General features: G+C 41.2%; 1 protein-coding gene across 1 annotated transcript; it reads right to left on the bottom strand.

The window, feature by feature from the left end:
* Window positions 1-2,544: 2,544 nt before the first annotated feature.
* Window positions 2,545-13,418, bottom strand: KRT84 (keratin 84). Its single transcript, XM_051962464.1, has 9 exons — window positions 12,831-13,418; window positions 10,820-11,028; window positions 9,935-9,995; window positions 9,329-9,424; window positions 8,376-8,540; window positions 6,752-6,877; window positions 5,487-5,707; window positions 4,881-4,912; window positions 2,545-3,223 (listed from the first exon to the last, which is right to left on the bottom strand). The coding sequence occupies exons 1-9, from the start codon at window positions 13,416-13,418 to the stop codon at window positions 2,850-2,852; spliced, it is 1,872 nt and encodes a 623-aa protein (XP_051818424.1). The 3' UTR covers window positions 2,545-2,849.
* Between the last annotated feature and the right edge of the window lie 228 nt (window positions 13,419-13,646).

Genomic DNA, 13,646 nt, shown 5'->3' with positions numbered 1-13,646 from the left:
GTACTGGCATGCATGACCAAATCCCTTTCTCAGGCCTCTAGCTGAAGGCATTTTCTATCATTTTTTTTGAATTTCTTGATCCTTATTTTATTAGTTGTGAGATTTAGATCTTTTCTGGAGTAAATATGAGAGAACTGGGCTTCTCTGTGACTTTTGCTGTTGGTAGTTGGATTAGAATTCAACTTCTATGGTTTGAACTTGGTATATGAGACCCAGTTCTGACTCTAGAACCCAAGGCAAATCATTTAACCTTTATAGGATGGTTAATTTCTGAGTTGCTCAGGGGCCTTAAAATTTCCAAAATAAAATGAGGCACTAAAACTAGGCTGAAATCTTTGACTGGGAGAATATGCTGTGAGGTACAAAGTACCCTCCCCTCTGTAGTTTCTAGTATAAGGGAGAGATGGGACAGACACCCAGTACATTGATGCACTGGTGGAAATTGAGAAAACCCAAAAGGCATGCATGGACAGACCTAGAAACAGCTGAACAGAACTGCAGACCAAGGACTTCCACAAACTAAACTAAATTTCAGTCTGTGGCCCAGAATTCTCCCACACTGTAGTAGAAATTTGAAAGCCTCTGCATTGATGATGTGCAATGAAATAGACATGGTGGGAAGGGGATACTGTTGGAGAATTATGATTCACATTTCAAGACTGACAGAGAATTTTCCTGGGAATATAGAGCCTAATGGAAAACCAAGAAAATGGGCAATCCTGTCAACACTAGAATACAGTATTTAGAGAACAAGTCTCAACTTAAGAGACCTACTCATGACCAACAAGAAATTCATAAAGGCAACAAGTGTCAGAAAGTCTGTCTCCAGTTCAAGAGCTGCCTTTTTTTTTTTTAACTAATTAATTAATTTTTTTTTTTTTTTTTAACCATAATCCTGTATTTCATTCAGGGGGATCTATTCCTTGTCTTTGGTCCATGACTCGCTCTTTTTGGTCTTTGGATTGGTTATTATCCTGAATAACTCTTAATCATAATTCTTAATGATCCAGTTCTTAATTGGACCATTCTTAACTGTATTATTATTAAATGGATTATTCTTAACTCTATTTCCCCTTACCATTTTAGGCCTTTTTCTTTAAAAAATAGGTCCTCCATTTCTCCATTACTTACCTCACCCAGAAACTTTCTCAGATGAACTTTGACTTGCTTTCCCTTTCCCCAACTGGCCCAATTTGTGTTTATTTATATTTACAGAATAATAGTGCTAAAAAAAGTCATGTAGCCCAATGATCTTATTTTATATATGTGGAAGCTCAAAGGAGAAAACTGTTTTATTCAGGATCAATTATTGATTACACTTAGGGGCTTTATAAATCTTCTCAAAGCCTCTGTTACTTATTTTCTCTCTTCAGCTTAATGACAAGTTTTGTCTGGGCTTAGAGCAAAGTCTTCCTCTATATTCTCAAGATTGGCTTCTCTTTGTTGTCATTTTTTAGTCACGTCTGACTCTTTGCCATCTCATTTGGGATTGTCTTGGCAAAGATACTTGAGTGGTTTGCCATTTCCTTTTCCAGCTAATTTTATAGATGAAGAACCTGAGGCAAATAGAGTTAAATGATTTGCTCAGGGTCACACAGCTAGTAAGTATCTGAGGCTAGATTTAAATTCAGTAATATGTGTCTTCCTGACTCCAGGTCTAATACTCTATTCACTGTACCACCTAGCTGCCTAGAGTTTTCTAAAAATTGAATAATTGAGAGGCGACTGATTTGCAAGTCTAGTGCCTGCTTTGCATTCCCATAAAGAATCCCCAAAGCAAAGAGACAAAGTCCTTTTCGTCAGCTTGGCAAGTTTATTGGAAACACCAGAAAACACAAAGAACAATATATATGTGCATACAAACACTTTCCCTCCCTTCTCCCTCCAGAGAGGACCACCTTAAGATCTATCCTGCCCAGAAATAACAAGTACAGCCTTAAAAAGAACTCAGTTGTAGCCTTTAGGTCCTACAATGCCAGACAAACAACCCAGCAACAGAAATATGGTATGTACACACAGTATGTATTATTCTTAGGAATAAGAGATTCAGCTGGGGACAGACAATCCCAACCCTCCAAACCAAGGGACTCTCTTGGAGAGAGATCGGGCCCAAAGGGATCTAAAATAGCAGAGACTTTTGAATACAGGAAAGAAGGTCAAAATTATTTCCTTTTTGTCTAAGAGAGAGAAAGAGAGGAGGGGAAATATGGACAAGAGAAACTTATATCAAGAACAATTACTCTGCGTCAAATAGAGGGAAGCAGGGGCAGGGATAGCTAAAAATAAATGCCAACAATAATAGGCTTAAAGATTTGGAATGAGAAATGTCTCTGGTTGAGAGAAAACCAGAGGTCATTTAGTCCAAACTTCACATTAAACCAACTGAGCTCAAAGAAATAAAGGGTTTTAGCTGAGATTATACAGCTAGTAAATTGGTAGAGTCAGCATTCAAACCCAGGGCCTCTGAGTTCAGTTTAGCTACTGCTTTACTGTATTACCTAGCACCCTGTCTTCTCCATTTCTTTGGCTTTGAAAGACCATGCAAACATTGGTTGGCAGCAGATTGACCTTCCTAAAATTATGTCTCATGGGTAAATTAATTTTAATTTTCCATTCTGAATATACACTGATGGGAGCTGCCAGGGTTCACAGAGAGATGTAATCTGGGACAAACTGTGGCTCCAGATAATTCACAAGATAGATAGCTTCTCTACAGAAGGAAGAATTTGGGGGATTCATTTAGGGGCAGCCCATCCACAAAGTCCATATTTAGGCATTTCTAGGTTCAGCATAGTTTTTTCTCTCTCTCTTTCTCTCTCTCAGGCAGTAAAGCATCCTGGATTCTTCATTCAGTACTTGTTCCTGCGGGATGAGGTGGATCCAAAGTGGACAGTGGAGCTGCGGCCGCTCCGGCTGCCGCTGCTGCTGCTGAAGCCCTGAGTGGGATGACAGGGACTACAGGGGGCACAGGTCTCACCAGGGATCCCAGAGCTCCCTCCACTAGTGACTGCTGTGTCCCCACCTCTGGCAGAAATCCTAGATCCCCGGCTCAGGCTGGTGCCACAGGAGCCACCAGAGCTCCCGGCACCCCCAGAACTCTGGAGCCCGCTCGTGGTGCAACTGTTGCCACCTGCAGGGAAGCCAGAGCCACCTCGGGCATGGGAGGAGCTGAAGACAAAGGATTCTGGGCCACATAGCACACCACCTCTGGAACTGCTCACAGCTGCAGAAGGAAAGGAAACATCAGGGAAAGGGTCCGAGGGAAATGACAAGTTCTAGAACACTGGACTGTTTCCCAGGCCTATCCATATGATCAAGGGACACCTGCCAGACCAAATTACAGCCTCAACTGTCAATTGGCTATTTAACATCTCCCCAGGCAAGTGAGAGTTCCACTCCACATAGCCATACATACTCACTCCCTCAAGGTCCATTTTAGTCAAGGTAGGATGGGAATCATATGACTAAAATTCTATTGTCTGTTCAGCCCATAATCATTTTCTTACCCAACCAGATGATTCAAGTCAGGTCTAAAGACAGGTCAAAGACAAGAGCAAAAATCCAGATAAAAATCGAAAAAGAAAATTTGGCTGTTACAAATATACAGACATTTGGAGTTACTTCAGTTTAGCCCAAAACAAAGTGTTTAAGAGGATTGGGGAGAAATTCTAAATTACACAGAATATAGAAGCAGTATAGATGTCCACATCACCCTGGATTTTGAGACCTGTGGGCACTTATGTGTCTTTTCAGATACTCTTTTCATCACTAATTCCTATTTATTGTTGTTCAGCCATTCAGGTTCATGTCTAATTCTTTTTGACTCCATTTAAGAGTTTGTTTTTTTGGCAAAGATACTGGAATGATTTGCCCCCATTTGTGATTTTCTTGGCAAAGATACCTGAGTGGTTTGCCATTTCCTTTTCTAGTTCATTGTACAGATAAGGAAATTGAGGCAAACAAAGTTAAGGGATTTACAAACAAGGTTAAGGCATACAGATCACATAGGTAGTGAGTATCTGAGATAGATTTGAATTCAGGAAAATGAATCTTCCTGACTCCAGGCCTAGATCTCTATCCATTGCATTATCTAGCTGCCCAATAGTTCCTATATATAGCCATCAAAAACCATTCAGATACCTTCCCCTTTCACATGCTTATATGAATCCTTTCCAGCCTTCAACTTCAAGTTCAATTTGCCATTTCCTTCATGAATACTACTAATACTCCAGACCCCCTCGAAGATGTCCCTCTCTGAACTCCTATAGCATTTATCCTGTGTATTGATTATAACACAATAACATCTTATTACAATAACAGCACATTACTGTAGCAATAATGGCAAACACTTGACAAATTGATGGGATCCTGGGCCAATATATTGATTCTCAATCATTTCTTTAACTATGTCCAGTATTCTTTGACTTAAGGTATTACAGTACACTGAGCATTTAGGTTGGCAACAATAAGGAGAGTCTTGAGGAAGGTTAGATTTCAACTCAGCCTTTACCTCCTGCCAGCCACAGGGAGGGTGAGCACACCAAAGTCCAATAGATTTCCTGTAATTCTCCAGGTTTTTACTCATGGAGAGTAGGGTCTGTGACTTGTTTGAACAAGCCAGCTATTTCTAAGCCCTTCAAATGCTTTCCAATAAGGCTTAGAAGCTTCTTTGGGAAATCCTGGCCAGCTATGAGAAGACCCCTATCCTTAGCCAAGTACTTAGCTCATTCCAGCACTAACCTCAGCCTTGGCAGGTTACTTTATTGGTCAAATGTGATTTTTGAGCAAAAACATAGTAACTACCTTTACCATACCCATTCCTGCATCACTCTTTCCCCCACCCCTCTCAGAAACAAAATAAAACAAAACAATTTTCTTACATATGTTCACTGGTCCAACACCTTCACATATCCTAAGGGGAAAGAGATGAAAAAGATAATTCAAGTAGAAGAGATAGTGTTAGGGGACTGAGTTCTAATTTTGACTTGGATACTAGTGAGCTGGGTGACTTGGGTAGATGACTACCTTCTGGACCTCAGTTTACTCATTACTAAAACGAAGCAGTTGTCCCTAGATGACTTCCCAAATTCCTAAAACATGTATGAGTTGACAAGTTGGGCAATATTATTCTCAAAATCATCAACTCTGATCCAGAGGGACACTCCCCAAAGGGATTTCAAGGCTTAGTGATGTGGAAGCCTCTTAAAAGTAGAATTTTACAATTGGAAGGAATCTCCAAGTTCTCCCAGTGCAATTAGAGATGAAGAAAATGTATTTCAGAGAGGGGCAATAAGTTGCCTTTGATCAAGAGCTAATTAGTGGCCTCATTGGGTCAAAAAACATGCTTTCCTGCAGAAGTTAGTCTACTTGTCCCTTTCTGAAGAGGTAAATTATTCATACCTCTCCTATTTATCATCCTTTTCTCTGCCCACGGCCTTACCTCCTTCCCAAGGTCTAACCTCAGTCCTTCTGCACCAGTTGCTCACCTGTTCTCTTCACCTTCTAGGAGTTTCCTGTAGGCAGTGATCTCCACATCCAAGGCCAATTTGACATTCATCAGCTCCTGGTACTCACGCAGCTGACAGGCCATGTCCTGCTTGGTTTGCTGCAAAGCCCCTTCCAGTTCAGCCAGCTTGACCTTGGCGTCAGTGAGAGCCGTCTCTCCCTTCTGCTCGGCCTCAGCAACAGCAGCTTCCATCTTGGCACGCTGTGGGTTGCAAATTGAGCATTTATTTGTCCCTATTCTTTAGGAAGAGTCAAGCAGACTCCCAAAGACCTTGGGGACATGTTGATGGGTTGAGGATGGACTTTCTCAACTCAAAGGATGGAGTTAATCCCTTCTTCAGACTTCTTATCTCACCACTCTCAAGCTGAGATCTCTGTCTCTGCCAATTGGGCTGAATATTCTCTGTCCTACTTACACAAAGCAGTTCCCTGTCCCTTATCTTGTTCTGCCCCCTCTACGTCTCATTCATTTTGTCCTTCCTGTCTGGGATGCAATCTTATTTCCTCAAGCATCTCTATCTCCTACACAAATCAATCATTAAACAATCAACCAAGCTTTATGTTAGGTGCCAGAGAAATAAACCAAAAATGAAATATGAAGGCCCCTCTCTCCTCCTTTTTTCCTCCTTTTATTTAGGTCTTTTCCTAGCTTTTTTTGTTTGCTTGTTTGTTTGTTTTTGCTGAGGCAGTTGGGATTAAGTGACTCGCCCAGGGTCACACAGATAGGAAGCATTAAGTGTCTGAGGCCAGATTTGAATTCAGGTCCTCCTGACTTCAGGGCTGGTGCTCTACCCACTGCACCACCTACCTGCCCCATTTCCTAGCCTTTCTAAATCAGTCCCCTAGGTCCCTAGTCCCTCCTCTCATTCTCCCTATTATTGAACTTCAGAGCCCTAGCTAGCAATCCTTAATTTGATATTTGTGTGCAGATTTATGCAAATCATTCTGTATCTATGATTTGTTGCATGGGGCATCTCCTTCCATCCTAATAGGAGTTCCTACTGGGTTGGACTGGGCAGGGCAGGATAGGGCAAAACAGAGCAAGACAGAGCAGGGGAAGGCCGTTTCTTCTCCCTGGGCCTAATCCTCAGTATGCAGGAAGGCGCTGTGTACACATATGATTCCAAGGAGGGTGGGGCTAATTGGCTCACCTGATTTTAGAAAGTCTACCCTACAGGAGGAAACTCTTGGGTCTAACCACCTTCTCCCTTTCCTTGATGACTGATGGTTTAAAGGCTGTACTCACCTGCCCTTTGGCATGATCAATCTCGGTCTTCAGCCTCTGGATCAGACGATTTAGTTCATTAATCTCATCACGTGTGCTCCGAAGGTTATCAGAGTGCACGCCGGCTGTTACTCGCATTTCTTCATACTGTAAGAGCAAAGTCAGATGGAAGGCATAGGAATCGAGTCATCCTCCTCAAGGTGTTTTGTCAGCCACCCCCCTCCCTCATTCTCAGAGTCTATTAGGAACCCAAGCAATTAGACCTAAGAGGAAAAACTGGGGAGATTCCACTTCCCTTAAACCTACTAGCTACTAGCTAATAGCCTTAGTAATAATAGCTAGCACTTATGCAGCACCTATTATATACCAGAAACTGTGCTAAACTCTTTGTAAATATCTCATTTGGTCTTCACAACCAGTCTGAGAAATAGAGGCTGTTATAATTCCCATTTTTCAGATGATGGAATTGAGATCAACAGAGATTTAAGTGAATTACATGAAATTATACAGATAGTGGGTGATTAAGGCTGGATTTGAACTCAGTTCATTTCTTTTGTATCCCAAATTTCATCCACTACCTACCCTTTACACACAGCTGAACTAAATTATATTCTAGTGACTTTCAGTGTCTTCAGTGTAGTTAAGTAGTAATCAGCTCTAACTTTTCATCCTAGAATTTAACAAGTTGCTTTAAAGCTCCCCTACTTCTCTTACCCACCATTGCTAAGTCATTCCCTGTGGGGAGGGAAAATTGTTTTATTGAAACTCAAGCCTTGCTACTTTCTCTTAAATCTCCTTGGAATTTACTTCCTAACTAGAATGTCATGTTTCCCTTTCGGACCCCTCCCCTCTTTAAGGGACCAGATCATGAAAGAGTATTGGAATTCCAGTTCTGACAAGTTATCTCCTGAAAAGTGCATGCCTTTGACCTTTTATAAACTTGTCTATTGGGATGAATGGATCTGATTGATAGGCAAAACTGTCTTATTCTAGTTAATTTGTCTTATTTTCTGTTGATTAAGAGTACACAGTCAACTAGCTAGGTAAATGGTTGCCTAATCTAGAGGAAGCTAGGTGATACAGGGGTTGGAGTCAGGAAGAACCTGAGTTTAAATTTTGCTTTATATATTTTACTAGATATGTGATCCTAAGCAAATCATTTAATTTCTCTCAGCCTGTTATCTCTCCCCATCTGTAAGATGGGGACAATAATAATGCTTTTGCTGTTGTGAGCATCAAAGCAGATAATTTCTGATACCTTAAAATTTTATATCAATAATAATAATAATGATTAATTACTATTACTATCTTGAACACAAGTTATATACTGATGCCAGGCCTATCACTCTATCCATCAGACCACATTGCCTCTTATAAGTAACTAAACTACTGAATTCAGAGAATTCAACCAGCTCAGAGGTCCATATGTAAGAAGTTGATATCATCAGGACCTAGAGATTCAGGGATCAATTTTTATCCTGTAGAGTAGGGAAAAGCTTTAAGGGACAATGGCAAAGTCTAGATTTAGGGAGCTCTCCAGCATGGGCCATAGTAGTATTTTTCACCCTTCCTTCCATTCATTCCCCACCCCCTCCTCCAACACACATGTAACACTGCTTCTGAGGGATGATCTTGTGAGGCTCACCTTAGTCTGATACCAGGCCTCAGCATCAGCCCGGCTTCGCCTGGCAATCTCCTCATATTGAGCCTTAATTTCAGCAATTATACCATCCAAGTCCAGGTCCCTGCTGTTGTCCATTTTTACAATGACAGACGTATCTGAGATGTGGGAATTGAGCAACTCGATCTCCTACGTAAATCAATTATCAATCGATCAACCAACATTTATCAACCTCCCCGCCCCCACTATGTCCTAGGTGCTGTAGATATAAACCAAAAATGAGATAAATCTCTATTCTCAAGACAACAAGTCAGCAAGAGGAACATGACCAGGGACAACCTTGCCTTTTGACCTGCTACCTTGTTAGGGGATTGAAAGATGAGATCTCGTCAAGAACAAAGAAAATAACAGCCAACTCTTAGTTATTTTCCCTAGGGAAAGGCATAAGTAACCATAGACAATTCAAGAGTAGAATAGACTAATTGAAAATCTCTTCTATTGGAATTTGCAATTATTTGGTTAATTTGAGGGATCAGAAATCTATTTGCCTTTCTGAATTGTGTAGGTAAAAAATAAAATCATCATATGCCTTCATTATCCTTGAGCCCCAAAACTAGCTGAGCAATAGTAGTCTATCTACATATTAGAAGCTAAAGAGAAGCCCTCTTTCATTCAAATGTGTTTTGTATATAATCCACCCATCAATATTTGAGAGCTGATTGCATTTCAAAGAAAGAAAAATCTCTAAACCATAGGGAATCTACAAAGTATAAGAAAACAGATAGTACTCTAGAGGGGACACTCTGTGTATTCTTCAGTCAGTTCCATTTGCTTGATTTTGATGACATCCATGCCATATCAGATAGCAGGTAAAGCCAGAGAAAGTTAGGCTAATTAGCTCTTTGGTTGGGGAAAATTTTGCAGTTGGTTATTGAGAAATAGGGTTCACAGTTCTAAGACTATAAAAAGACACTTACCTTCTCATACAGAGTTTTCAGGAATTGGATCTCATCGATTAAGCTTTCCATATTGGTTTCCAGGTCAGACTTGTTTAAGTAAGCTATATCCACATCCTGCAAGAAAAGAGAGGGAAGGAAACCTATGTTTGCCATTCCCCAGAACAGGACCAAGGCTATGGAAGATAGACCAACCTGGGACTAAGATAGGAGCCACTAGGTAGTATTGAATGAGTGAGTGTTATGGAAGTATGGGATGGAGATGGAGTACCTACTGCTGCTGCTATTATTACTACCACCAGTACCACCACCACCACCACCACCACTACTACTATTATTACTCCTCCTCCTCTTGCTATTACTACTCTTTCTCTTAATGCTCAAAAAATGCAAGAGGAGCACTTTTTCAAGATGCTTTTTTTTTGTCCTAATAGCTATATAAATACCAGGAATAATCTTGAAAGTCCAGATTTAGAAGGACAATTTATCTAATCCCTGTCTCTCCAGAGGTTCTGATGTCTGGATAAGGTAGCTCTGAGATCCATCTCAAGAGTACCTGGGACCTGATCCATTATACAAAACATTTGTCTGTTCTGTTGAGAGTTGTCTTATAGCTGTAGTTCTTACCTTCTTCAGAGCCACAAACTCATTCTCTGCATTGGCCCGGAATACCAATTCCTCTTCATATCTGGGATGGAAAGCACAAGGAAACTGAGTTACAGATCCTGAAGCAAACCAAGGCCAGTCACTCATGATTCTCCAGAATTACTCCTTTGGTCCAGCCAGGTGATTTCACCCATATCAGCTACAAATCCTATAACAATTTGTACTCCTGTTTTGAGATATTGTTTCCCCATCCCTTCTACCCCTAAGACTGTCTCTTTCTTTTTTGTCAGTACTGCTCTATCGCTTGGTTTTTTTTTCCCAGGAAGCCTCTCCTGATTGACCCTATCCAGGATAAAATGCTCTTTAAATCTATCTCCCCTCCCACTCCCCACCCCCAGTGCTGGTTGCTCAGTTTGCATAAAATTCATTTGCACAAACAAATTGCCTTTACTTATATAGTATTGAGTTTTGTCCTCACCCCCACCTGAAAGAGGAGACCGTTTTTCCTTTCTCTATTCCTTCTATTCTTTTATTTCTTCCAAATACCCAGGACAAAACTCTGTATTCTGGAGGAAAATGGTGATGTGCAAGTGAGGGAAATTATCACAAATTAAAAAACAGAACCAAGTTTCAGAAAAATGTCCTTGATCAGATTCCTACAATCTCATAATATTTAATGTAAAAAGAAACATGAGAGATCACTGTTATCACCAGTAGCAAAAAATCCAGCATCACCTTTTCTTTGCTTACTAAGTCATGGACAATACTTCTCACTTCCCTTGGTACCAATTACCCTTTCAAAAAGTCCTCACCTGCTCTGGCCCCAAACCCTCCAGCTGCTGTGCCACACTGGCTCTCTTGTCAAAGATTTCCCACTTGGGATCAATATGCCCCTTTCAGACTCACTTCTTCTTGAAGCCCTCCAGGACATCTTGCATGTGATTCCTCTCAGCTTCTAGCCTGGCCCGATCATTGGCAACCATATCCAGCTGCCTCCTCAGGTTGCTGATGTAGTTCTCAAAGAGTGGCTCCAAGTTACTTCTGACACATTTCTGGTCTTGGAGGAAGCTCCATTTAGTCTCCAGGAGCTTATTTTGCTGTTCCAGGAACCTCACCTAAACCCCACCAGGAAGAGGAACTAACGTGAAGAATTGGTTTGATCTCACCTCTTCACTTCAATTGTCCATGATACATTCTTGCTTTCAGTTCCTTGCTGGCATTGCTACCTCATTAGCTCTTTATACTCTATCCCCTACCTCCTAGCTCAATAGGAGATGGATGGACATTGTTTCCTTATAAATAAGCTCAGTTGAAAAGAAGGGCCCTTATTCAAACATTAAAGAATTGCACTCTTAAGAAAGGCCAGCCAGGAGCTTAAAGAGAAGGGGGCCAATAGTGGTGATGATTCTACTTGGGTTCTTAGACATTGATCTAGAAGGTAATGGAGCCCTTCTCCAGAATAAAATAGGTATCCACATAAAGCAGAATCAGTGGAACATTTTTCTGAAAGTTCAAAAACATCCCAGAATCACAGAGAGAAGGCTTGGAGGATTATTTGATATTGGAGGCTATCCTTGACCCAGAAATTACTCATTTGACTGCATTTGCCCTTGAATATATTTAATATACTAGACACAATTCCCCACCTCCTCCAGAAACTCAGAATGAATCAGCACTTCCCTAAGTGAAACAAAACTGTACCTTCTCTCTTTTTCATGGTCCAAAGTGACTTTTATTCAGGCCACAAAGAATATATTTTTATTTGTTTGTTTATATTTCTTCTGAATGATTTGGTTTGGCCACTTAGATGGCTCCAAACTGGCTGATCAGATCAATTAATCTTTATGGGCCCTGGTTTCCTCATCTCTAAAATAAGGGGGCTTGGGACGATAACCCCTTAGGTTTTTTCCAATTCTATAGCCTCATGCTACAGAAATGTTGCTTATATTCTCTTTTGGGGAGGGGGAAGTAGAGATTCTCTGCACCTTGTAGAAGGAGGAAGCTAGATATGATGATCTGGATCATTCAGACCTTGAAAGTTTTCTTCCAAATCCCGACTAAAGTTAAAGCTAGAGTCTTCTGTTTTCTATACTGAGACATATTTCTTCCAAAGCCAGACTAAAGTTAAAGCTAGAGTCTGTTTTTCTGTTTTCTATACTGAGACATATTTCTTCCAAAGCCAGACTAAAGTTAAAGCTAGAGTCTGTTTTCTATACTGAGACATTATATATATATGTATACTGAATTATTTAAATCTCTACCTCAATTCTCCACCATACTAGCTTCAGAAAAACAAGAAATCTTCAGTAATTTCCATGGAATTAAGAAGAGATAGAACCCTCAAGGTTATTTCATGAGTCTGAGGCAGTTTTCCCAAGCTCCTCAAACTCTTGTGCCTTGCTATACTAATGATTTTGGATAGATGGGGTGCAGGAGGCAAGAGCCAATGGCCAGATGATTCTTTGGAAATGATCACCACATGCACTTCAAATCATCTATACCAGTTTTCTGCTTTTCACTTTCAAGTGTGGTCAGCAGAAAACCTCTCAGGCTTTAAATAGCTTTATACAAAAGAAATCAGTGATCAAGATACTTCCCATATCTGGCTGATGGGCCCTGTATTGCCTAAATATTTCCTATTTGATTAACTTTTCCAACTTTCCTCTGCATGTTTGATGTTGTATAGAAGAGACCTTGATCTTTTTCTACCTCACACCTTGTTTAATTAAAACTCCATTCAATCTGTATCCTATATTACAGAACTTTGACCCCCCCCCAAAAAAAAAGAGCTTCCAAAGCAGACCCAGAGAGTGCAAGTGGCTTGGTCAATTCTATGACCTCTTGCAATAAAGAGAAAATCATCCATTCATTTGGTAATCCTGACCCAAGAGAATCAGCTGGATGGATGTGTAGATACCTTGTCAATGAATGAAGCAAATTTGTTGTTCAGAGTCTTGATTTGCTCTTTCTCATCTTTCTTCACCCTCTGGACATTGGGGTCAATCTCCAGGTTGAGAGGTGTCAGTAGACTCGGGTTGACAGTTACAGCTGTGATGGAAGAAGCAGCTGGGCCTCCAATTCCACCAATTCTGTACCCAAAACCAGGTCTTCCAAACCCATAGCCAATACTGCCATTGGGCTCTAAACCAATGCTACTTCCAGCTCCAAAGCCAATGCTGCTACCAGCCCCAAAACAGGAGCCACTGCTAGGCGCAAATCCAAAGCCCATACCACTGCCAGTCCCAAAACCAATCCTGCCACCAGATCTAAAACCAACCCCGGAATGGATAGGGTAAGAGCCTACTGCCATCCTTCGGGGTAAATGGGATCCAAAATTGCATAGACTCCGGCTCCCAAAACCACTCAAGCCCTGCAAGCTGACACCACTTCGGCAGGAGACAGAGTTGGTCTGGTAACGGTTCAGATTCTGGGGCATCACGGCTGAGCAGGAGCTGAAGTTGCCAACTCGGTGGCCAGAGCTAACCCGAAAGGAGCGACAGGACATGGTGGTTTCTAAGTTGGGAGCAGAGAGTAACCAAGGAGAATGGAGTTGACTGGTGCTAGGAGTCCCTTTGGAGGTAGTGGGTCCTACTCATCCCTTTTATGCAATTGGGGAGCTGAGGTTTGGCCCCATAAAAATGGAGAAAAAGCCATTTAGTAGTTTTTATGAGCTTGGGTTGTTAGCAGAAACTCTTCATGCCTAGAACCTCTTTAACAGTGAGCTAATTAGAGG

The sequence above is a fragment of the Antechinus flavipes genome, chromosome 5, assembly GCF_016432865.1.
Source record: "Antechinus flavipes isolate AdamAnt ecotype Samford, QLD, Australia chromosome 5, AdamAnt_v2, whole genome shotgun sequence".
NCBI classification, from domain to species: Eukaryota; Metazoa; Chordata; class Mammalia; order Dasyuromorphia; family Dasyuridae; genus Antechinus; species Antechinus flavipes.
Note: the sequence above shows the minus strand (reverse complement) of the source record. Positions and strands in the feature narration are given on the sequence as shown.